Source organism: Pangasianodon hypophthalmus, chromosome 22, assembly GCF_027358585.1.
Source record: "Pangasianodon hypophthalmus isolate fPanHyp1 chromosome 22, fPanHyp1.pri, whole genome shotgun sequence".
NCBI classification, from domain to species: domain Eukaryota; kingdom Metazoa; phylum Chordata; class Actinopteri; order Siluriformes; family Pangasiidae; genus Pangasianodon; species Pangasianodon hypophthalmus.
This window is the reverse complement of record NC_069731.1, coordinates 12325849-12349580: the sequence shown is the minus strand read 5'-3', so window position 1 is coordinate 12349580 and position 23732 is coordinate 12325849. Positions and strand designations below refer to the sequence as shown.

Below are 23732 nucleotides of genomic sequence, written 5' to 3'. Positions count from 1 at the left end.
GCTCCATGGAGCACTAAGAACAGCTCTAGCAAAGAAAGTGTAAAATTTCGAGTATGTGCTTGAATGAGTTACAAAAATAATAGATATTAGAAGTGTCCATTCGCGTTTGTTTTTTAGCTAGTAATGGTGACCATATTACAGTGTTATATCAAAGAACATAACAATTCTCTATATTTATGTAAATAAGTACAGAAAAAGACAAAAGAGAAAGAGAGAAGAAGAGAAAGATGATAAAATAACCAAATAGATAACCAATAGATGTGGGCTAATGAGGCAGGATGCATAATAATAATAATAATAATAATAATAATAATAAAAAGAAGAAGAAGAAGAAGAAGAAGAAGAAAGGACACCCTTTATTAAGTGGAAACCAATAATCATCATCATCATCATAATCATGAAAAGACAAAGGAAAAGAAGGAGTGTAAAAAAGACAAACTAATCAAAGGCTAAACTAAGAACAGGTGCACACATTATGGAACAGACCAATGATAGGACCAGGGTGGAGACAGAACAAAAAAAAACAAAAAACAAAAGCACATTATGAAGTGTTCCCTGCACTGAGGAAGCAGGGGGAATTCATGACAGGATAAACATGGGAGGTGAATATGAATTAGATGAACCACAGTCTATTCACGCTGTCTTTTACTGTTTCTGTGCAAAACAAAACTTTCTGACAGCACTGTCTAACACTGCATGTTAACAGAATCCAGAACAGACTTCTCCAAACCCTGTCAATCACTCTATCTCCTGTGCTTTTTTGAAACTGGCACCCTTGTGACTCTTTAATAGATAAAATTTGTGCTTTAATACATAAAAGTTGTGTTTTATCTTTCCACCAAAGCATAGCATCTAAGACAAAAAGAGGTAAATGAGTATACCTACCTTTCCTGGCACGGGAGAAGAGTTTAATACTGACTGGAGAGGCAGAAGAGGAAGTGGACAGGGAGGCACAAGAGGAGTCCTTGGAGGATGAGCGAAAGATTCCAGAAAAGCTGAGGCGGCGCGGTGATTTAGGTGGCGAATCCTGATGTAGGGGGTAGGGGAAGATGGTTCTTGGTGACCCCGGGCTGGTTTTGGACCTTGCTGGAGCCGACATGGGGCTAGAGGGCCGACTAAACGGACTCCTGCTGAAAAACCCTTTAGTTGGGCTAGCTGAGTGGCAGCTGGTCTCTCCCTGTAGGTAAAACCCAATACAGAGAAGTGACTCCCAATGAACTATACATTTTCATTTTCTAGAAGTAAAAAAAGCTGTTCTCAAAAGGCCCCAGAGTTCGCTAGAAAACATAGAAACATCAGAGAACAGGGACCAAACAGCTATCAAAAGAATTCTGGGAAATTATGGAAAAGTATCAATCATTGCTTGGTTATAATAAAATATCCCAAACCTTGAACATCCCTTGGAGTTCAGAGTTTGCCAAAAGGTATGTCAGAGACTCAGCAAACATGAAAATAAAGGTTCTCTGGTCTGATGAGACCAAAGCGGAACTTTGAGGCCTTCTCACAAAGCAAGCTTTGCGAAAAGAATACTATCCCCACAGTGAAGCATACTGGTGGTAGCATCACGTTGAGGGTTACCCTTGGCTTCTTGGATGCTTCTCTGACTAATGCCCTCTCAGTGACTTTTGTTGGACGGCCTCCTTTAGTTGCAGTTGTGCCATAGTCGTACCATGTTTTAATTATTGATTTATTGGTATTCCACTGGATGTTCAAAGTTAGAGATATTTTTACAACCAAATCCTAACTGATACTTTTCCAGAACATTGTCATTGTTTGTTTTGATAGCTCTTTGGTCTTCATGATGCTGTTTAGGCATGTTCTCCAAAAAAACTATGGAGCCTTCCAAGAACAGGTTTATTTATTGAGATAATGTGACACTTGTCAAGAGTAAGAGTAGGGGCTAAGAGTAGGAAGAACAGTGTGGCAGCAATTTAAATTAACTGAGAGAAAAACAGAATGGACCTGTTAAATATGCTCCTTCCCTGTTAATGCTTGGATGCTAATTACCTTATGATTTTCATTGCTAGCTAGTAACTTACAATTGTAAAGAATCTTACAAACTGTGCTGCATTAGCCATTTGCTTCTGCACATTCACAGTGCAATAACTTTGATAATAATGAGTGTGATTCCCACAACTGTAAAAAATAAAAATAAAAAAATATATAATGGATCCCTGGGAGTCCTCAGACTCCACTTTGAGAAGCATTGCTTTATAGCACATAGATTTTTATAGATTTTTATTTTTATAGCCAACAGAGGACAGTCTGCTGGAATACAGTAATGTTGCTTAAAAACTAACATTAAAATGGACTGATCTACTGTACTGATGTGTTAAACAAAATAGTTGCTGATTATTTCGTGTCACTAGTTTGCATTTATTGACCACCATTCCAGCACTGGGAATGAACCATTTTAATGTAGTGATACAGTGCATTTTGAAGAGTTAAAATGTGGCTGATAGTTTAATGTAATTCAGCTCGTTACTGAATTCTTGTAATAATACTATGCTATAATAATACTGTATGTGGAGGCACTTGGAATACTCTTTAACTGTTTATAACTGTTTATTAAATTGTTTATAAATGAGCTGCACTTGAACAATTAGTGAGGACAGGTTCAGGCACATGCAGCTCACAACTGATAAATAAATGATTTAAAAAAAAATGCATTTCTTTTTTTTTTTTTTTTTTTTTTACTCCTGCCATGATTTCTTATAACAACATGCACTTAGAATAGTGATCAGTGTGCCAGATCAACATTATAAATACACTCAGAGGGAGAATAAAATGTAGCAGAGTGATCATAAATGATTAAATAAACCAGTTCTTGTTATTCATTAATCATGGGGTGGGTGGTAGAATTCATTAAATTTGTGTTTGTCCTTCACAGTGCTAAAGGAACAAGCTGAAGAGATGAATAACAACTAAGTAGTCATGTTTTTTAAAATGACTTTTCCTTTCAGTTCTGTTTTAAGCCTCTTTTTTTTGTTTTGCTGGAACATTTTAATCAGTGTGTTTTTCACCCGCAGCAGTGTTTAGTATTTCCAGCGCTGTTCATCCATGTAAACAGTCAAAAAGCCACTCAAAACTGTTTAGGCATGCAAAAGTACAGGGTCACCTTGTGTTGCTCAGGGCCTTTTGTTTCAAAAAAAAAAAAAAAAAAAACAGCTCATAGACATGCAACAGCATAACTACATTTGAGTTACACTGAGTTAAATAACTACATAAGCTCTTAAGCAATGATCAGGTTCATTTGAGGTGATCGTGAGTAATCGTTTGATTACACAATCATTTGTTTCCATATAAATATACTGTATGTAGCAGGTAAACACACTTTTATTCTCAATTAGCTTCTTGGTGAAATCACAGCACCACCATACTTTAATCATTATTATCCGTTTGATTTATTGACTATTTGTAACTGTTTTGCTGTGGAAAGTAACCTGATTTGATGTTGTAGCTAGGTAGCGATGATATCTTCACGCTTCATAATCATGCTTATATTATAAAAGTGGCCAAATTCAACAGAAAAGACAATTAAATTGTTACTCGCAATTATGTGTAGTACAGTTAAACATCAGCCAAAATTTGTGACAGACCTAGCTTAAATCAGGGTGCCATTTAGGATGTAATGAGATCTTTTAAAAGAGGATAAGTTAGGAACTATATTTCATTTTATTTTCATTTTGGTAATTTAATCTCAGATAACACTGTTTGCCCTCATTTACTGTGGTGCCAAGTTACAAAAACATGGAAGACCAAAAACTGTAACATGGCAAACTTGCTCTTTGCCTTTATAAAACAATTGAAATCAAAATAAATAAAAAGAAAACATTTTCGTGACATTTCCGATTTCCATTCAAGTGTTCAGAGAGATAGTTCATGAGGTCTATGCATTTGACTAATTGCTGAGCGGACCTTTAACATGTGATACCGTGTGAGGTGCTCAGACTCAGCCTATTTTTAAATACTGATGGAAAAAATCCTGACAGCTGACTGACACTTGTGGATTCTGCAGCGAGATGAATGAGAGATGCTGACACATATTTAAACACTTGTTTCGGCCCACATCCAGAACCTGAGCATTTCCCATATCCAAGGATTTAGCAGCAATGCTGGGTTCATGCATTATGTAGAACAATCCCAAAGACACATTTAGCTACACAGTGAACATGACCCACAATTCACACTGCTGAAAGAGGACTAATGTGAAATTATTGTAGTTATACCATTTGTATTACAGTATACAGGTACAGAAACACATCAGATGAACACTATATAGGTTATTTCTATATTATATAGGTATTTCTACTTTGTTTTGTTGAAAAGTCTCCATAACCAATTCAATTGAAAAAGGAAATGTAGAAAAACAGTAGATACTCTTCTGTACAGCAGGAGAAAATCTGAAATTGTGATTATTGCTTTACAAACACAAAAACACATCTAGGTTGTAAATCAGGCAAAACAATCACCTGCAGCTCTGTGTTGGCCAGTCAAGAAAAATATGAACAGCACATTATGTTTCTTTGAGAGTTATCAGCTTATTTATCTTGTCCCTGGCCTTGGTGAACTTGACTGGCAGTGAAGGATAAGAGACCAAGCTAAAACGACACAGACAGATGTGCTGTGTCCCAAATGATAGCGCTCATGTCAATGTTCCTGCACGACTGTATGTTTTGTAAGTGGCACTGGATAAGAGCTAAATGTAAATGTTTCTACTAGTATGTTCTTCTTTCTTTCTTTCTTTCTTTCTTTCTTTCATTCTTTTTTTTAGAAATTGTTCTCTGCCTCTATAGCTTATAGCCAGTTTTTCCTGAATGAATATTAAAGTAGGCTTTATTCATAATATTCATAATATATCTTATTAATGGTCTTCTCAGTGAAGGGAGAGACATTTTGCATGTTAATACAGGCACATGTCTTCTTTGATATCTTTTTTGTCTTTTGTAACCTGTCCCTGTGTCAAACCTGAGCTGAAACATTATTTCAGCTGATTCATTATTTAAAGCCACAGTGCACAGTTTTTTGGTAAAAATGAAAAAAGTTTTTATTATTATTATTATTATTATTATTATAACAGTAATTCACAGTCAGCACGATGTCAAGGGTGTTGGGTTGAAATTGGCGAGAAATGTGTACATATACGTCATATAACAGCTCAGATACACATAAATTTACTGAGGATTTTGTAAAACTTAGCTGTTTCATAATAATGATGAGGCACTCTCTTGTGTTTAGTCATCATTTGATTGTTTTCAGCTGTCTGTGTTCTGTTTGCTTTTAATGGAGTTTTGTGGGCGTCGGTAAATGTAAATCAGCTGTGCCGTGATTGTGATTAGTAATTTACAGATGATTGGCACTTATCAATATACACACAGGAATATGAAGAAAATTGCTGTTACTGAAATGTTTAGTTCAGACTGACTTACAAACACACACATCTTTACTAACTGACTGATAAATGAGGCTAATTCCATACTACATAATCTATATTTTCTCAATGTCATTATTTGTTATCAAAAATTCAAACAAAAATGCTTCTATTAGGCTCGACCATTTATGCTTCTGTTAGGCTCGAGTATATACATGGGTTGCCAGTAAAGTACTGTAAAATTTACAGTAAATAACTATAAAACATCCATCCATCCATCCATCCATTCTCTGTACCTGCTATCCTACACAGGGTCGTGGGTTAACCTGTAGCCTATCCCAGGGGACTCGGGGGACAAGGCAGGGGACATTCTGGACAGGGTGCCAGTCAATCGCAGGGCACAATCGTACACACACTCACACACTACAGACAATTTGGAAACATCAATCAGCCTACAACGCATGTCTTTGGACTGGGGGAGGAAGCTGGAGTACCCGGAGGAAACCCCCAAAGCACAGGGAGAACACGTAAACTCCGTGCACACAGAGCAGAGGTGGAATTGTGTTATTTTATACTATGTTAGATATTACAGTACTTTACTGTAAATTTTACAGCCCTTTTTTTTTTACAGTGTATATATTACAGGCTGGGGGAAATCATCCAGTCCCAAAGCACACAGCTGAAAATAGCACAGGGCGTTCTCCACTTGCATTTCAAGAAGATAGACACTTGATGACATGCAGGGTTATTATAACGACCTTTCCTTCGCATCCAATTAGTGTGATAATCAAAACCTCAGAAACAGGGCACAGCACCAGGAAGCTTAATGCCAAGTTGTGAGCGCACAGAAAACACATTTTCAAAACACTGTGAGCTTCTCACTGATTTTTTTTTCTAACTTATAACACATACACAGCTCCAGGCACATCACAGGAACATCCTCACATCAAGGTGATGAATATGACTAAGCATATTCTATTCACGGAGCACACTTAAATGTGACAGATTTTTGTTCTAAGGACCATTAGAAGAGTACTAGTAATGTATAAGGGTTATTTAATCATTATTAATCATTTAATTTGCATCTCATTGGAAGCAACACAAAATGGTTCATCACAGATTATGTGCCATTTTGGTGACATTACCTTATGCGTGTCATCCTTGTCATTGTGCTCATCATCTCCCTCCAGGAAGGGCATGGCAAATAAGCTCAGGTCCTGCAAAAGGAGGGAGAAATAGTGTTATAATAATAATAATAACAATAAACCAGCTCAATAAAACAGGCTCGTAAGCTCAGGCAAGGGCTATCAAACAAATAAAACAGGTATAGCATTTCAGGACAAATGGAGAGATGTGCAAATGTACTTCACTGGACACTATCTGGAAAAAAAAAAGTACTAAACTGTACCTTTCCTTGTTGCTAATATGATACTCTCCAGTGTATATCATTTGTACCTTCAATATGTACAGTGTACTTAAAAATGATTTATTTACAGTGTACTTAAAAATGATTTATTGTACATGAAGAAACTATAATTAGTGTTTTTTTATAGATTTGTAGCTACACTATATGCACCTTTCTAGGTAAAAGTTTTTTAGATCCCTTTAAAGGTGTTTAGTACCCTTTTTTCTGAGTGTGTGTGTGTGTGTGTGTGTGTGTACCTTATAAATGTAAACTTTCAAAGCAAATGATGAGTGTTACCTCCTACACAGTTCATATGAATCCAGTGCACACAGATAAACCCTGTAGAGTTTTTACTCTTCTTTCATTATATTCTTCTATTTTCTCATTGATCTCACTGTCTTTATTTAGTAAGAAACGTTATTAATATATTACTTCCCTAATTATTTGAAAAGTCAATGTGATATTCATTGGTCAGATATGCATTATAAAAAACTATGATAATATTTTGACTGTTTTCAAATTTCAAATTCAAACACAGTGGCCAAATTGAGTATCTGTGCTGTTTATATTCAGTTTTGAGTTCAGCAGCAGTTAGTGAGGATCGAATACTGAAATTGTGCATATTGGTATTAAAACATAACAACAGACTTAAGAACTATTCAGAAGTTATGTGAGAGTTATGTATGCAGGGTGAAGTTTTCCAAAAACAGAGATGTGTCAATTATCCACGATTCTGACCTTGGACTTAAGCCCATTTTCTTGAGCAATATCAGCTCGAGTGAGGAGCAGCATATTATTTTAATAACAGACATTGTCATAAAACTGCATTTCTAATACAATACAATGTTCTTAAAGTCTATTTGATGCGAGAAATCACACTGGACAGCTACATACTATGCTAACACCTTCCCTTTATGATCATTTGAGTCCCTGACATTTTTTGTTGCATATTTATTATTCGTCCATGTTCTGCTGATTTACGGAATAACATAAACTAATATACAGTAACTGTGCATCTGTATAATACTATTTTTTTTAAATAATATGTTGCAAAAGTTGTTTACTTCTTGTCACTTCAAAAATCAACAATATAATAATTTTAGCTAATTATTTGGCGAATAACTTTTGCATTCAAAGTACAAAGACACTGAAACTACTTTCAGAGATAATACCTGATAATACTCATACACAGCTACAAAACAAATATAATGATCAATATAGTGTATAAAATGCAAGCAGTGCCTTGATGCCGGAGGATTGAAATATAATCACAAATAACTTGAGACTATGCAGCAGGAAATTTCTGGTCATACAGATGGAGGACCCAGTGGGAGCATAACATAATCTGTAAAATTGCCAAACAAACAGGATGAACCACAATCCACTTGACGATCAACCTCAGTATCAAAATATGCTATGGATCAGTCTATGAATCACTATAAGAATGTCAGGGCAGGAGACATTTACTAAATTTGACACTGTAAACTGTTTCTAATGGCAACTTTAATCTCAAGATCAAGTCACTGCCTAATGTTTTGAGCTTATTGTAGAGCTTATTAATGTAGACGGAGTACCATATTGTGATTACACTGAAGATTGCATTAAATATGATTACATTACATACAAGACATTGGAGAGCACATGACGTAGCACTAGCCGGCATTATGGTGATCAAAATGATTGACATTTTATATAATTTGTTTGCCTATTCAATTTATCAAAACACTGAGAACCACTGGAACATCTGAGGTTGGTCAGGAATATGGATGTGCGATATGGCAAAGATATCATAGCATATCATATATCTTTTTCACAATATACAATACACACTCACCCTCCACTTTATTAAGAACACCTATACACCTTCAAAGGTCATGAAATTATCCAGTTAGCCAATCATATGGCAGCAGGACAATGCATAAAATCATGCAGATACAGGTCATGAGTGTCAGTTAATGTTCACATTAAATATCAGAATGTGAAAAAGTGTGATCTCTGAATTTGACAGTGGCATGGTTGCTGGTGCCAGATGGGCTGGTTGGAGTATTTCAGAAACTGCTGATCTCCTGGGATTTTCATGCACATCAGTCTCTAGAATTTACACAGAATAGTGCAAAAAAAAAAAAAAAAAAAACATTCTGTGGGTGTAAAAATGCCTTGTTGATCAGTGAGATCAGAGAAGACTGGTTCAAGCTGACAGGAAGGCTACAGTAACTCAAATTACTACTCTTTATAACCGTGGTGAGCAGAAAAGCATCTCAGAATGCACAACACATAGTACCTTGAGGCTAATGGGCTACAACAACTGAAGAACACATCAGGTCCCACTCCTATCAGACAAGAACAGGAATCTGAGGCTGCAGCAAGCACGGGCTCACCCAAACTGGACAGTTGAAGATTGAACAAAGACCAGGCAATGTTTTTCCAGTCTCCAACTGTCTAGTTATTAGTCAAACCAGCTACTTGTCTAGTCACAGTGAGTAACTGTGGAGTATGCTATGGAACTACTCGTACAATTTGGAATAAGTGTATTTTGATTTTAAGAGACTAAAGTAAGAGTTAAATGATCAGAATTAAAGGAAGCACAGTAATAAACAACTTCTTAACAAACCACAACACCTTCCAATGACCACACAGGTCAAGTTGCCAGAAGCAAAACCAAAACTATTTGAGCATTCTGTTTGGTACTTACAAATAAAATCATCCTGGAAATCAGCCTCCATTGTGCTGCCAAAAGGGGCTCAATTGTACTGTAATTTACAGCTGGATTTACTTTGACTAAAAGTACTGGATTTACTAAATGCAGTACCAATCACCTGTCACTCATTGCTACCACCCACATACAGCTAGAAGACAGCTAAAATTTCATTTCATTTTAAAAACACATTACTTTTTGCAATAACCCTTGTAGCAGCAACAGGACTGATTGAAGATGCATGCACGCACACACACTGCTTGATCCAAATGGAGCCCATATTTTCTCTTAATCACAGATAATGACAGATATTAGCTGTATTATTTGCAAATATCTATCATTCTCCCCTGCAGACATCTCTTACCATGAAAATCCTTTCCAGTCCTTCAACAAGTGTCCATGGCAACAAGCTGAACCTACGCTGAGCTTTTCATCTTCTACCGTACAAAACCCAACTGACCTGTTCAAAGTCTGTTACAAATCAATGGTTTGCACAAAGTCAAAGGGACCAGTGATCTAATTCCCTCAGCACCGATAACATGGTCCAGCGAAGATGAAAGCAAATCTGTTGAAGGGTTTATTGACAAGACCTGCAGAACAACCACCCGAATCAATAAAGCCCTCTCCGGACTTCCTTACCTATAATCAAATAAAGATGATGGTGAAAAAAGATAAGCATGCAGCTCCAGCCAGCCAGTCTGCACACTCCAGCGTCACAATCTGCTCTCCATCTTTTCAGCCTTAGTGCCAGTGCAAAATGCAGTATCCCAGTAAAGAAAGCCTCTTCCGTTAAAAAACAGTATTTAAAAAAAAAAAAAAAAGTGCCCAGTGTGAAGGGAAGCGCTACACACGACCAGTCCAGTCTGCTAGAGTAGTGCTTAAACACAAGGGTGACACTGTAATGAGATATGAGACAAAACTGCTGTCTCAAGCACTTGCAAATCCTATTTGATGAACTCATGGCCACTCTTGCTAAGCAAGGCCAGACAGGCCTGACTGACAAGACTGCACCTCCCCTCATGAAGTGCTGGGACTGTTCTGGGAGTTTGTGTTTGTTTTTGTGAATTATGAGGACCAAATGATCCTGGTAGGAAAATCAGAAAGAAAAAAAAAAGGTGTAACCTACTTTGTCAAGACAAGGAAGCTAGTCGTGACCACGCAAAAAGCTTTTTTTTTAGCTAAATTGGAGAGTAAAACCAATTCTTTGTATTAGTAAGGTTAGGGTTAAAAAAATTCTTGCATTTTTTGCTGCTGTGGATGATCCCACATGCACACCCAAAAAGATCGCTGTGTACTAGGGCCATTCTGTGCAAATTAGGTACAACATGGTAAAGTGACAAATCCAGACAAATGGGACTCTGACCAATCCTATGGTGCATGTGGCACACGTTTTTTTTAACTTCCCCGCTCACCATGTTCCTACCTGCAATTAGTCCTTTTACTCATTACCCATTTCCCATATATACTGTATAAAATTTTGTTTTATGTCTTCTACATTATCAAGTCAGTACAAAAACATTTTAGATTTCCAAACATTAGTTTTCCAGCACAAAATTAAATATTACAGAAAAATGTTGGTATGTCAGTAAAGAAAGCAGCATATTACATAAGAGACACTTTTCAGACGAAGGCTGCTGGGTTTTGCTGCAAAAATAAGAAGCAAGTGTGACAGTCAAAGTCTCCAGAAGAACTGTGGCTGCTTCTGCAAGATGCTCAGTAACACTTACAGCTCATTTCCTTATAAAACTGCACACATTGTACCTGAGACTACTATTTATTTATTTTTTATAGTAAATGGTCATCACATCAAATATTGTCTATGTTTCATTTATTACTGTTTACTGCTCTTTATAGTATTTTTTTATGTAGAAACATTTAATTTCACTACTTGGAGTCTAGCTTTGTCTATGTCTATGTTGGATTCCTCATTAATATATGTATGTGAAGTGAGAAAAAGGCATTTGCTCTTTTGTTTTTGTTTTTGTAACTGCGCTAGCAATGTCTCCATGACGTCAGCATGGCACAACTGCTAACTTCTCATGGGAATTCCAAATATTCTGCACCAACCAACGAATTATCACAAATACTTCACCATAAAACGTATTTATTTTGTTTCTGTGTGAAGTTTTCCTTTAAGTAAACTCTGAGGTAAAATCTGAGCTGAAAGAGGTCAGACAATAGCAGGGTAAGGGAAAGTAAAGGCAGAGCCAAACCACAAATCCTGCACACACACACACACACACACACACACACACACTTTGACGTGATCACAACTACTTATACGTTTTTCCCCTACAAACTCCACCACTGCTTTATCCATCAGTTACTACATATAATTATTTTTTCAAAGTTGTCCAATTATTATTATTATTGTGATGGTTATGGTTGTTGTGTTTTTGCGATTATTATGTTGTTATAACTACCAGAAAAACTACCAGAATGACTGATTACACTACTGTTAGCTCAATTTAACATCCTGTTGATGCTGGTGAGCATAACACAAACCTTCATAAAACACATCCAGCTTGTTTACAAAAGCGGGAGTAGATTATGTAACAGCACTGACCCCACGACCTCCCACTGCTGAATCAACACAGTGATCGCCGAGACACTGCATAGGGGGTCAAAGAAACAAGCAGTCTATGTTGTTATGACAAAGCAGATGCTTACGCTGTTTATTCAGCCCTTTTGGTATTAGAGTAAATAACACAATGACACACACACAAGCAGATACACACACGTCCAGGCCCAGCTGCTGGACTGTTGCCAATGGAAGTGACAAAGACACAGAACCAAATACTTGCGGATTAGTTGGCTGAGTATCAAGAGGAATGATTGCAGTGATAAAACAGAGGGAAGAGTGTTCCCGCTGCCGAGCCCCACCCGCTACAGGATCTGACGCCGAGACATCAGTGCCATCCCCAGACTGGAGCAGTCATGACAGACGCAAAACAGAAGATGCACAAAAGACTCGCGTGACTCACAACTCTCCTCTCACTCCCATATTTTCCCATATTTTCAACACTCTGGATCATCTGTTCATGTTTTATGTAATATTTACATATGAAGAATATCCTTGTTACAGGTCCAACTGACCAATACCACTTTGCATTAAGCACTCAATACACTCTCAAAATAATTATATGAAAATCTGAAAATTTACCTTTTTAATTGAAAGTATTTCCTTCCTCTGTTTTGCTTTTTTTTTTTTTTTTTTATTTTATTTGTATTTAATAATTTTTAAATTCTTTTATTAATATCTTTTTTATTATATTTATAATCATGGTTTATTATAAATTAGGTCTTTATCCTTTTCATCTCAATAGTGGGAGATTAAAATGCTGCTTCAATTAAAAAGAAAGCTGATCTGTTTTCTTAATGTCACCCAAAATTTATTAAAAAATATTTTTTTTTATGATTAAATCCTTTCAGCAGAATTCAGACTGGTCAAAATTGCCACTGCAGCATTTCTTCCTCTTAGAAAAACAAGAATGCTGGGAAACTTTATTGGAAAATCTGAGCTGGTATTGAGCTAATAATTACAGGGAAAAAATGACAGGAGAGCAGAAGTGGGGAAGTTATAAAAATTCCTTACACAAGTAAATGTGGAATTACTTCTCTCTTACCTTTACCTAAAATATTAAAGCTGTAGTAGACAGCAGAGTGTAATAGAATTATAAGTATTTCGAATATCAGCTGGTTTCACATTTCTCTAGAAACTCTGTGGAGTACGTTTAATTGTATTTTTTACCTGAAATTGCATTTTTCTACCACAAGGGGTTTCTAGATTCGCAAGGTTAGGAGTACTTCCAAACATATACACACAGCCGCACGCACACGAATAACGTAATAAATCACATTCTGTGAGTAGAAATGTGTGCACGTATGACTTACGCATAAAATCACATGTACATTGTTGCCGTTCTTTCGGCTGCTCCCGTTAGGGGTCGCCACAGCGGACCACCTTCCATTGTCCGCATATTGATCTGGCACAGGTTTTACGCCGGATGCCCTTCCTGAAGCAACTCTCCTCATTTATCCACAACAATTGAGATCAAGATTCCCATGAACTGAGCTAGCTGGACATCCACAAAATTATGGATAAATCAGACCATTGGTTTAACAGGGGAAGGGGTGGGTGCTTGTAGGGTTGGGGGAGTTTTCTATTTTCACAGTCATGTACAGTACTGTGCAAAAGTCTTAGGCACCCTATTTTCTTTTAGTATAAACTTTGTTCTAGATTTTTATTTTGTGACTTCTACATTATTCAGTCATTACAAAAACATTATAGTTTTCCAAACATTAGTTTTCCAGCACAAAATTAAATGTTACAGAAAAATGTGTGTATGTCAGTAAAGAAAGCAGCATATAACATAAGAGACACTTTTCAGACAAAAAACAGAATGAAGGCTGCTGGGTTTTGCTGCAAAAATAAGAAGAAAGTGCAACAGTCAAAGTCTCCAGAAGAACTGTGGCTGCTTCTGCAAGATGCTCAGAAACACTTACAGCTCATTTCCTTATAAAACTGCACACATTGTACCTGAGACTACTATTTTTTTTATAGCAAATGGTTGTCACATCAAATATAGACTTTGTTTCATTTATTACTGTGTACTGCTCTTTATAGTATTTTTAAATGTAGAAACATTTAATTACATTATTTTTGAAGGCATCGTTGCTCTACAGCATTGCTATGCATGTGCCTAAGACTTTTGCACAGCACTGTACATATAGTATTTATTTTTTATTTATTTTGACAAGTCATTATTTAGTGGAACCGCCACATAAAGCAAGTTATTATTAAAAAGAAAAGGTCTTACAGTTTCACCTAAGAATATTCTTTGGCAAATATTCACAAAAATCACACATCCTTATGCTACTACATAACCAAAAATACATTAAGCAATAAATAAACATAAAGGTGTGTCAGTGACTATGTAGTTTGCATAGCCAGTGTCCTGCTATAGTAATGAATCACAATCAAACTTCAAATATTCACTGCTACGGTCAGGCCCTTTTCCAACTTTTAACTAGATTTCATAACAATATTTTTTTCTGTAATCTGACTTTGCACATAGTTTGTAAATAGATATGTCGATCTAATACTGACATCCTCTGAGCACTAAATGGAGACAACCTTCCACAATCTGACAAAACACACACACTTGATAACATGCCATAAGAAATCTTACATCTTTTATTGCCAGTTGTATTTTGTTCGTTTGTATGTATGTTTTCTTCCTGCCAGAGAAGACAATTTCCTTTTTCACCAGCATGCAATGAGATAATGAGGTTCATTTCTGCAGCAGAACAGAACTGAGCCATGAGGACCACTCACTGAGCCGCAAGGGTAGAAGAAAGACACTGTTCTTCAGTCTACACACATACAAACATTTACAAGGCAATAAAGCAATAAGCTAGCTAATATTATCTAAGCCAAAACGTCCCCATTTCCCCTTTGGGCTCAGTAAAGGTCCATTCAGCCATCCATTCCACCTACCCAAGCCCCATGTATCCATCCATCCATCCATTCTTCCAACCCACCCACCAACCAACCAACCACCCAGCAAGCCATCCATCCATCAATCCATTCATCCATCCATTCATCATTCCATCTGCCCATCAATTTAGATACAACTCATTTTCAAATTTGGGGTCATCATTGTAATAGTGGAATCTCAGTTTACAGTTTTCCTGCATGGAGGAAAACGAGGGAAACAAGATACAGTATCTTTGGTGACACACTGTGATCAAATGGCTTCAGATTTGGCAGTAATACATAAAAAACATTACTTTATACAGCATCTCAAACAACATTAGTGTGTGCTTCTGGCATCATTATTCTGATGGGATACAAATCTGATTATTGTTCCTCTGTTAGCTACTTTAAATTACACTAACAAGCTTATTAAACTTTGCATCCTTTTCTCTCTGTCAGCATGACTGCATAGTTAATGCACAGTGTTGACTTTCTGTCAACAGACTGCACAGTAGTGTTTTACTGTTATACAAAGCTTTGCTACCTTTTTTTATAACCAAATTTAATATTAATTCTTTTGCTAGTTGTTTGACTGGTTTGACCGAAGGCCAGAGAAAAATATATAATCTAAAGTCCAATAATATTATACATTTATCTGTGAATTCCATATGTGCTTGAAGTAAATTAATTAAAGCCACAGACTAAATAAGAACATTATGTAAAAATGATGTAAGGGGAGGTTCTTCTGTGTAGTAGCCTACTAATTGTTTGGAAGTTTGTAGGATTTATGTCTTAAATTGGACTGATTTTCTCAAAACATCCTACTTTCTTTAAAAAGTTTATTCTTTCTATCTATCTATCTATCTATCTATATCTATCTGTCTAATATACACTCACCATCCACTTTAATAAGAACACCTCAACACCTGCACATTTATGCAGTTATCTAGTCAGCCAATCATGTGGCAGCAGCAGAATGCAAAAGATCATGCAGATACAGGTCAAGAGCTTCAGTAAATGTTCATATCAAACATCAGAATGAAGAAAAAGTGTAATCTCATGGTTGTTGGTGCCAGATGGGCTGGTTTGAGTATTTCAGGAACTGCTGATCTCCTGGGAATTTCACACACAACAGTCTCTAGAGTTTAATCGTGCAGAATCGTGCAAAAAACGAACAAAAAAAATGACTGAGTGACCGTTTTGTGGCTGGAATCGCCTTGTTGATAAGAGAGGTCAGAGGAAAATGGCCAGATTGGGTTGAGCTGCCAGGAAGGATATAATAACTCATATAATCACTCTTTATGACTATGGTGAGCAGAAAAGAATCTCAGCATGCACAGAACATCGAACCTTGAGGTGGATGGACTACAACAGCAGAAGACCACATTTGGTTCCACTCCTGTCAGCCAAGAACAGTAATCTGAGGCTATCATGGACACAGACTCACCCAAACTGTACATTTGAAGATTAGAAAAAAAAACACTCTGCCTTTTTCCAGTCTTCAGCTGTCCAGTTTTGAGGAGTCTGTGCTCAATATAGCCTCAGATTCCTGTTCTTAGCTGACAGTAGAGGAACCTGATGTGGTCTTCTGCTGTTGTAGTCCATCCACCTCAAGGTTTGATGTGTTGTGTGTTCTGAGTTGCTTTTCTGCTCACCACGGTTGTAAAGAGTGCTTATTTGAGTTATTACAGACTTCCTGTCAGCTCAGACCAGTCTGGTCATTCCCCTCTGATTGCTCTCATCAACAACCGCACACTCAATGTTTTTTGTTTTTCGCACCATTCTGTGTAAACTGTAGAGACTGTTAGGTGTGAAATTCCCAGGAGATCAGCAGTATCTAAAATACTCCAACCCCAACAACCATACCACCATCAAAGTCACAGAGATCACATTTTTTCTCCATTTTGATGTTTGATGTGAACATTAACTGAAGCTCTTGACCTGTATCTGCATGATTTTTTGCATGGTTGGATAACTGAATAAATGAGCAGGTGTACAGGTGTTCCTACTAAAGTGGTCAGCGGGTGTATTTACAATATACATGTGTGTGTTGAGAAGTATTTCTTGTTGATTTATGGTTAAAAAACCTGACATTTCAATTCTTGAATTCTGAAATGTCTTATATGCACAAAAAAAAATCACAAAATATATTACAGCAAATTCATTTCCGTGATAAATACTCACTGTAACTTAAAAAAAAAAATGTATATATAATCAACCAACATATTTGCTGCAGCAGAAGTCTGGAAAACAGCTGTGATTCATCATGCACTGCAGTCAGAATGGACTCTATTAATGTAATTGTGCTAATAAATAAATGTAATTGTGCTTTTCTCACTATATGATCAAGTTGTTGAATAGTCACATGCCATAGTGAAATGGACATTAACCTAATCAAATCAGGCTCCTGCACCATCACATCATCAAAACACTCTTACATTCTCCTTACAGGTGACAGGGGCTGAAGGATTAAAATGTTTAAAATGACCTAATTAAAAAAAAAAAACATTAATAACAAGAAATTTATCCAACAGAACTGAATTAATCAGCGATTATTTCAACACTGTTGAACGGAGAATGATAATGAGACTTGGGTTTAACTTTTGCCTCAGAGACTGATGACTGATATTGAGGATTCTGATAATAAAAGTAATAACTTATTTCCCATTGTTAATTATTTAGTATTATTTAAAAATTGAGAGGAATAGAAATCTGAATGGAATCTTTAAATGCAATTTTCTCCATTTTTTTTCAATTTTGGGGGTAACCTGACTTTATAATGCCATAACTACAAAAGGTAAACATCTTTTTAAAAAGAATATATAAAATGCTAAACATATTTCAGTTCAGAAAAACTGCAGAGTGCAGAGATATGTAGTAGAAAATGTCACAATTTGACCCAATAGTTTTTCCATGCTGCCACACACTTGGCCTTAAAGATCCCTAAATGATGTTGACATGGAGGGGCATGGGGCGTGTCTACGTGACGCACGTGATGAAGTGGGCGTGGCCATGTCCTGGTGATCATAACAACACTCCTCATACAGTATAGTGGAGTTGGTACAACCTGATTGAGTTTTTTTCTGTTGATCAAATGACTGTTAGCTTTCTCGCGTTACAGAGCAGGCTGGGATAGCGAAAAGAAAGCTAGCTGTCACCGTGACACAGTTCTGAGAGCATGAGGATGAGACTGAGAGGAGCATCAGGATGGTCTGAGAGCGTGATTAAGTATAAAACCGCAACATCCTGCTGTAGAATGCGCTCCTGAATGTAGCACGTGATGCATGTGTTTGGATCAAGCGTGCATTTGATCATGCCATGCCTACATTTCCTATACACAACAACGCCCTGTGTAGCAGTGTGGATTAAATCATGAGAAAGAACAGCACAACTTACCGGCATGTTTAACCGAAGCGTTGTCCTTCTTCTTGTCCATTTCTTCCTTCCATCCGTCTTCTTTGAATCCATCACAGTGCTTCCCATTTTCCTTGCAGATAAGCTACTCTTAAAATAAATAATAATTTCCCCCACCAATCCACCTATTCAACTGATCAACTAAAGCCAAAGACAAATTCCTAATGATGATTATGTGTGCCTAATCATCTGAATTTTAACACACGAGCACCAGCCAATAACTGATTTTATCCATGATAATAAAAAACACCTCATCTTATCAGTCCTGTAATAATCCTAAGAAGCAACTCCAAGACAGACATCACGACCAACTGCAGCGGATTTGCTTGGAAAACGCTACATTTTGTTCATTATAGGAAGCAAATGTCAAAGGTAGCGCACTTCAGTGGTTTCAGCTGGATCTGCAGCTCTACAAGCCCTCCACACTTAGAAAAAGCGCGCCGCATCCGCGTCCTGCTCAACCAAGCCCAGGGTTTAAAAGCGACCAGGGTGGTGTGGAAGGCCACAGGGGCCACAACATGTTCCCCCAAGTGCACTGCATCTGCATTTTCATCTTCAGAAAAAAAAAAAAAAAAAATCACAGAAATTCTAATGGTTTCCACTACAAATACCATTACAAACCATCAGCTAACCATTAAAAGCATATCTATTCCCATTACTGGTCCTTAATGGTATCCACTAGACATAACATGCCACCAATAGAAGGCAACAAATTACCAGTAGAGACGCACAGGGACCATTACAGTTTCCATTAAAACCATTATAACCATTAAAACCATTACAAATTCTATGAAGGTGTCTGTTTTTTCTTTCTTTCTTTCTTTCTTTCTTTCTTTCTTTTTCTTCAGCAGGATGCAATGTCTCTGAAGCCTGTACTGGCAACACTGGGCACAAATGGGAAGCCAGTCTATCACAAGGCACCATGCGTGTGCATACACACACACACACACACACACACACACACACACACACACATTTGCACTCTCACTCACACCTAGGTGCAATCTAATGGCATGTTTTTGGGAGGTGGAAGGAAACACGGGAACCCGAAGGAGACCCACAGGTACACTCTGGGACAAAAAAAAAGAATTGTTAAAAAAACAAAAAAAAAACAAAATGGTTTAACCCTAAGCTCGTGTTACTGTCTGCCCATGTTCTCCACATGTACACTCCTGGTTAAAAAAAAAATAAATTTTTTAAATGGACCAAGCCTAAAATGGCAAAATATTAAGCTTTTAATAGTTTTAACAACAAATCATTGGTCAGAAAATTAGCAAGAATTAAACAAATAGATAAAGGAAGTTACTATGGGAGCTTTTCTTTTTTATTTCTTTAAATGGTTAAGCCTTGTAGCAGATAACCCAATAATGACTTTTAAGAAAAAGAAACATCCCAGAAGATATTTTTGGAAAATTTTGTACACTCAGACATGTGTTAGTTTGAATTTTACATCAATCATTTTAATCATCATGATTTTACCTTTGCGATTTTACCAAGACGACTATATAAGTGAATTTCCCTGGTTCTAGCTTTTCCCCAAACAGTTCACTGCAGCAAAAGTAAATGAGTAAGCGGTGGCACAGGAGCTCTCAGGAGTGCATTTGTTTAATTGTTGCTAATTTTCTGATCCATGATTTGTTGTTAAGACCATTAAAAGCTTAATATTTTGCCATTATGGTCTTGGTTTATTGTTTTTGCCCAGGAGTGTACATGTTGAGAACATGGGCAGACAGTAACATGAGCTTAGGGTCAAACCATTGTGTTGTTGTCCTTGTGCAGAAATTTACAATAGGTGACTAAATTCTAAATAGAATGAGAATAAACAACCACACAGAGATGGTTTGTGTTTTTTTCACATGATAGATGGGTATTGTTAGCAAGCTAATTCTACCACAACTACTGAAATGTTGGTTACCATTACTCATTCACTGATTGTTCGGTATATATTTCTCTTCATACACACACCTTCCTGACACACTTGAGGTTGGAACTATTGTTGTTAATTCCCCCAAAAAATGACATGACAGAAATGATTAGAAATTACATATATTCATTTAAAAATAAAGCTACTAGCTCTCTAAATCAAATAGTTCAAGCACAGTAACACAATTACCATGTACAGATATACATGTAAAAGTAATGTTTGCTTAAACCTAATTCCTGGAACCATTTTTGGATTTTGTTCCAATTGCGAAAAAAAAAAAAAAAAAGCAGATCATTAAAAAAGCATTGTGAAGACGTCTTCCCAGTTAGCATAATAGCTGCATGTTATGTAGCTGATACATGTGCATCAATGTTTGTGTGCTATCTGGTTAGTGAAAGGTAGCGAGCTGTGGCTGTCTGATCAATAGTATCACTGCTAAATATACAGTCACTGTCAGGTAGGCTAAGCTGTCCAGCAGTGTCATTGTCACAAGGTCTTTTAGCTGACATGATTTAGCATTATGTCGACACACTGTTAAATTCTATAACTACATATAGTACAACTACATATACAACTACTAATAGTAATCATGACGTACTAGGCTTTAAAACGTGACCCCCGCCCCCACACCAAAGATTTTCATTTTCATTGTTGCTTACCACAAACTCAAACAGTGTAAAAGTGACTGAATGACTTTCCAACACTGCTGCTGCATGCCTGTTGGACTACAGCTACCTGCATTGGTGGTTGAAGGGCACAGTTGCTGCGCTCATATCTATTATTTTTTCCTGCTCCATGGACAACTTTCGTTGTCCATATTACCTACATATAATGCTGAGAGCATGTCCAAAGATCACCAACAAAGCTTACCTATGCTAATAAAAACACAGGTCCATGAAAAACAAACGTCAAATGTTATTGTTTCACTGAAAAAGAGAATAAAATTAATGTATATTAATTCGGACTGGAATCATCAACGTCCTACACCTGAGTTAAAGTTAAAATATAACAAAAACAAAATGTTTTAATCCGCTATTTAAACATTCATGATATTTTTGCTTTGAATACTTGGCAGTAGTGGGCTTGTCGGTCTTAGGGTTTGTTGCAGTTCTCCAAAACTGATCACATATGGGAATGTTGGCTAAAATTGCATAATGTTCACTGAGTTGAAAAAGAACCTCTTTTAAAAGAGTTTGGCACGTATAGCCTTCCACAAGCTCACATGTGCACTGGTGATATGTATCATTGCATTAAGACATACTTCAATTAGACCAGCGCAATAATATTTGCCACACCTTGAGCTGGAGAGGGTGTCTAGAACTCTCAGTGAATCATACTTCATGCTGATGGCCTGTTTCTTGTTAGGGAGCTCTTTACTGAGACTGAGTGCCATAATGTGTGCAAGGAGGGTGGACATGTCCCAAATGGCCTGTTCCACTGTGGTAGCTTAAAGGCAGTATCCTGATGCCTCTCACCATCATAGGCGACATGGCTGATTGCATACATCTTGAGAACATCCATGAAGCTAGAGAGAGGTAGAACTTGAGTTTGTACCTCTGCAACGTGTAGTTATTTCGGCTCTGTGGGATGTATTAGGGGTGGGGTTGCTGATTAATTCAATTCAATTCAATTTTATTTGTATAGCGCTTTTAAAAATGGACATTGTCACAAAGCAGCTTTACAGAAATAAATGGATTCAAAAAATATATTGTAAATTGTGTGAATTTATATTTAGATGTGTTAAGGTGTGACGCTATCTCTTTATTCCTCGAATGAGTCTTAAGAACATTTTATAGATATTAAAATGTAGAACTAGATTGCTGGGACCTAAGGGTGCTGTGAGACCATGCCATTCAATTGTGTTGTTTTGGAGATTCTGAAACATGCACACTTCTCTCCAGAGCTCCTTTAACAGCAATTCTGGTAACAATTCTGGCAGATTTTGGAGGATTAGATTTTGATTTGCTTTGATGAAATCTTTGCACTGTGGCACAGTGAATTCCCGTGCAACCTAACACTGTAGGAAAGAGTGCTTTTGGTGCTGTTCTGTGAACTGCACATCACTACCTAGTCGAGTTCAAGTTGCCACCATTCTGAGGGTGGTTGTGACAGTTAGTTTAGGGTCTGCCAGTGGCACATGCAAGCTAAACATAGCATCCCTGCACTCTTGGGATGAGGAACGAGAACGAAGACCAGTCTGTGGGCTATAACAACGGCTCAGTCTGTGTGGGTGGCTTTGGTTCCACAATCGTCGATTCAGCTGAGTCATGTCTGACGCCAGGTTGTCCATAGGTCTATAGAGTGCGTCAGATAACTGTCTGGGCACTGTACTATGCTTATTAGTCATCATCAGAAATTGGTGTTTTCAACTAGCAACTTGGGTCAGATTCGACTCTAAATTAGGTTTTAAATCTGCCAGCCAGCATGCTGTTTCAGTATTGACATTGCTGAGCAGTCAGTGCAGGGGATGACTGAACCAGAGGCTGCTTCCTTAAAATGATCAATCTTGAGACAACAAACACATTGCTAGAGATCATCTTCAGCTCCCAATCTTTTTGTTGCAAACACTACTTCATACATATCCAGGTGATATTCACCAACCCTTATGGTTAGAAGGGGTGAAACAGAACTTCCCTGTGCTAGGGATGTAACTGAATATGAACACAGTATTCAGAATAATGTATTATAAACAGATATAAATACAGACAGGAATAGGAGATGCAGTATTCACACTAATTCTTTGGTGTAGCCTCAGTGGTTTGCCCCTGTAGCGTTACTTTAAAGCCAGAATTTCTACCATATTTCTATACAAAGTGGCCTGAAATTCACCAGCACTCCATATGGGCCAGACTGACCACACACTATGCACAGTGAAGCATGTCTCTCTGTCAGGGTCTAGAAAAAACCTGCCTTATTTAGCCTAATTAATAAAAAAAAATAAACTTGCATGTTATTTGCATGTTAGTCATTTTGTCATTATTAAATGAATAGCAGAAAATCATACAGGCATTATAATGAAATGAACCCCATTTTGACTAGCAGCAGCACTGCATCACAGCTTCATCGTAGATTCTGGAGCATGTTTTCTAGCAAATTTTCTGATCTTGAATGTAGCAAGCTCAAGACCTTAAGTAAATCTAATAAATTATTATTAGCTGGCTATATGGATGTGGCATTCCCTGAAAACTGGAGTTATGTTCTGCAAATATTTTGTGAATGCAAAAATGACTTCTTTTTCCAGAAGCCCTATTTTTTTCAGTGTTTTCCAGTGGGGCAGAGTGGCAGGGTTCACGTCTAATTAAAAATAAAATAAAATTAAATTAAAAACACTCTTCCGGTTTAGGCCACGCCCATTTCCGCACTAGCAGACAGTAGCTTTAAGTAACACAGCCTGCGCTGTTGCAATAAAGATGTTGTAATGCAGCTCCGTGCCGCTAGGTGGCA

At 37.1% G+C, this 23732-nt stretch overlaps 1 protein-coding gene across 3 annotated transcripts in view; it reads right to left on the bottom strand.

Annotated features, from left to right (window-relative positions):
• prkag2a (protein kinase, AMP-activated, gamma 2 non-catalytic subunit a) overlaps positions 1-18775 on the bottom strand; it is a 94919-nt gene extending 76144 nt beyond the window's left edge. For 2 of the 3 annotated variants that reach the window (XR_003404147.3, XM_026937798.3), the window contains exons 1-3: positions 18347-18775; positions 6517-6588; positions 886-1177 (exon numbers count right to left, since the gene is read on the bottom strand). Coding sequence is in view for 2 of the 3 variants with exons in the window: in XM_026937798.3 (XP_026793599.1) it covers positions 886-1177; positions 6517-6588; positions 18347-18433 (451 nt within the window). In the remaining variant the exon portion in view is untranslated. Of the gene's footprint in view, positions 1-885; positions 1178-6516; positions 6589-9835; positions 9914-18346 lie in introns of those variants that run through there. The other variant, XM_026937799.3, reaches the window with a different exon arrangement.
• Between the last annotated feature and the right edge of the window lie 4957 nt (positions 18776-23732).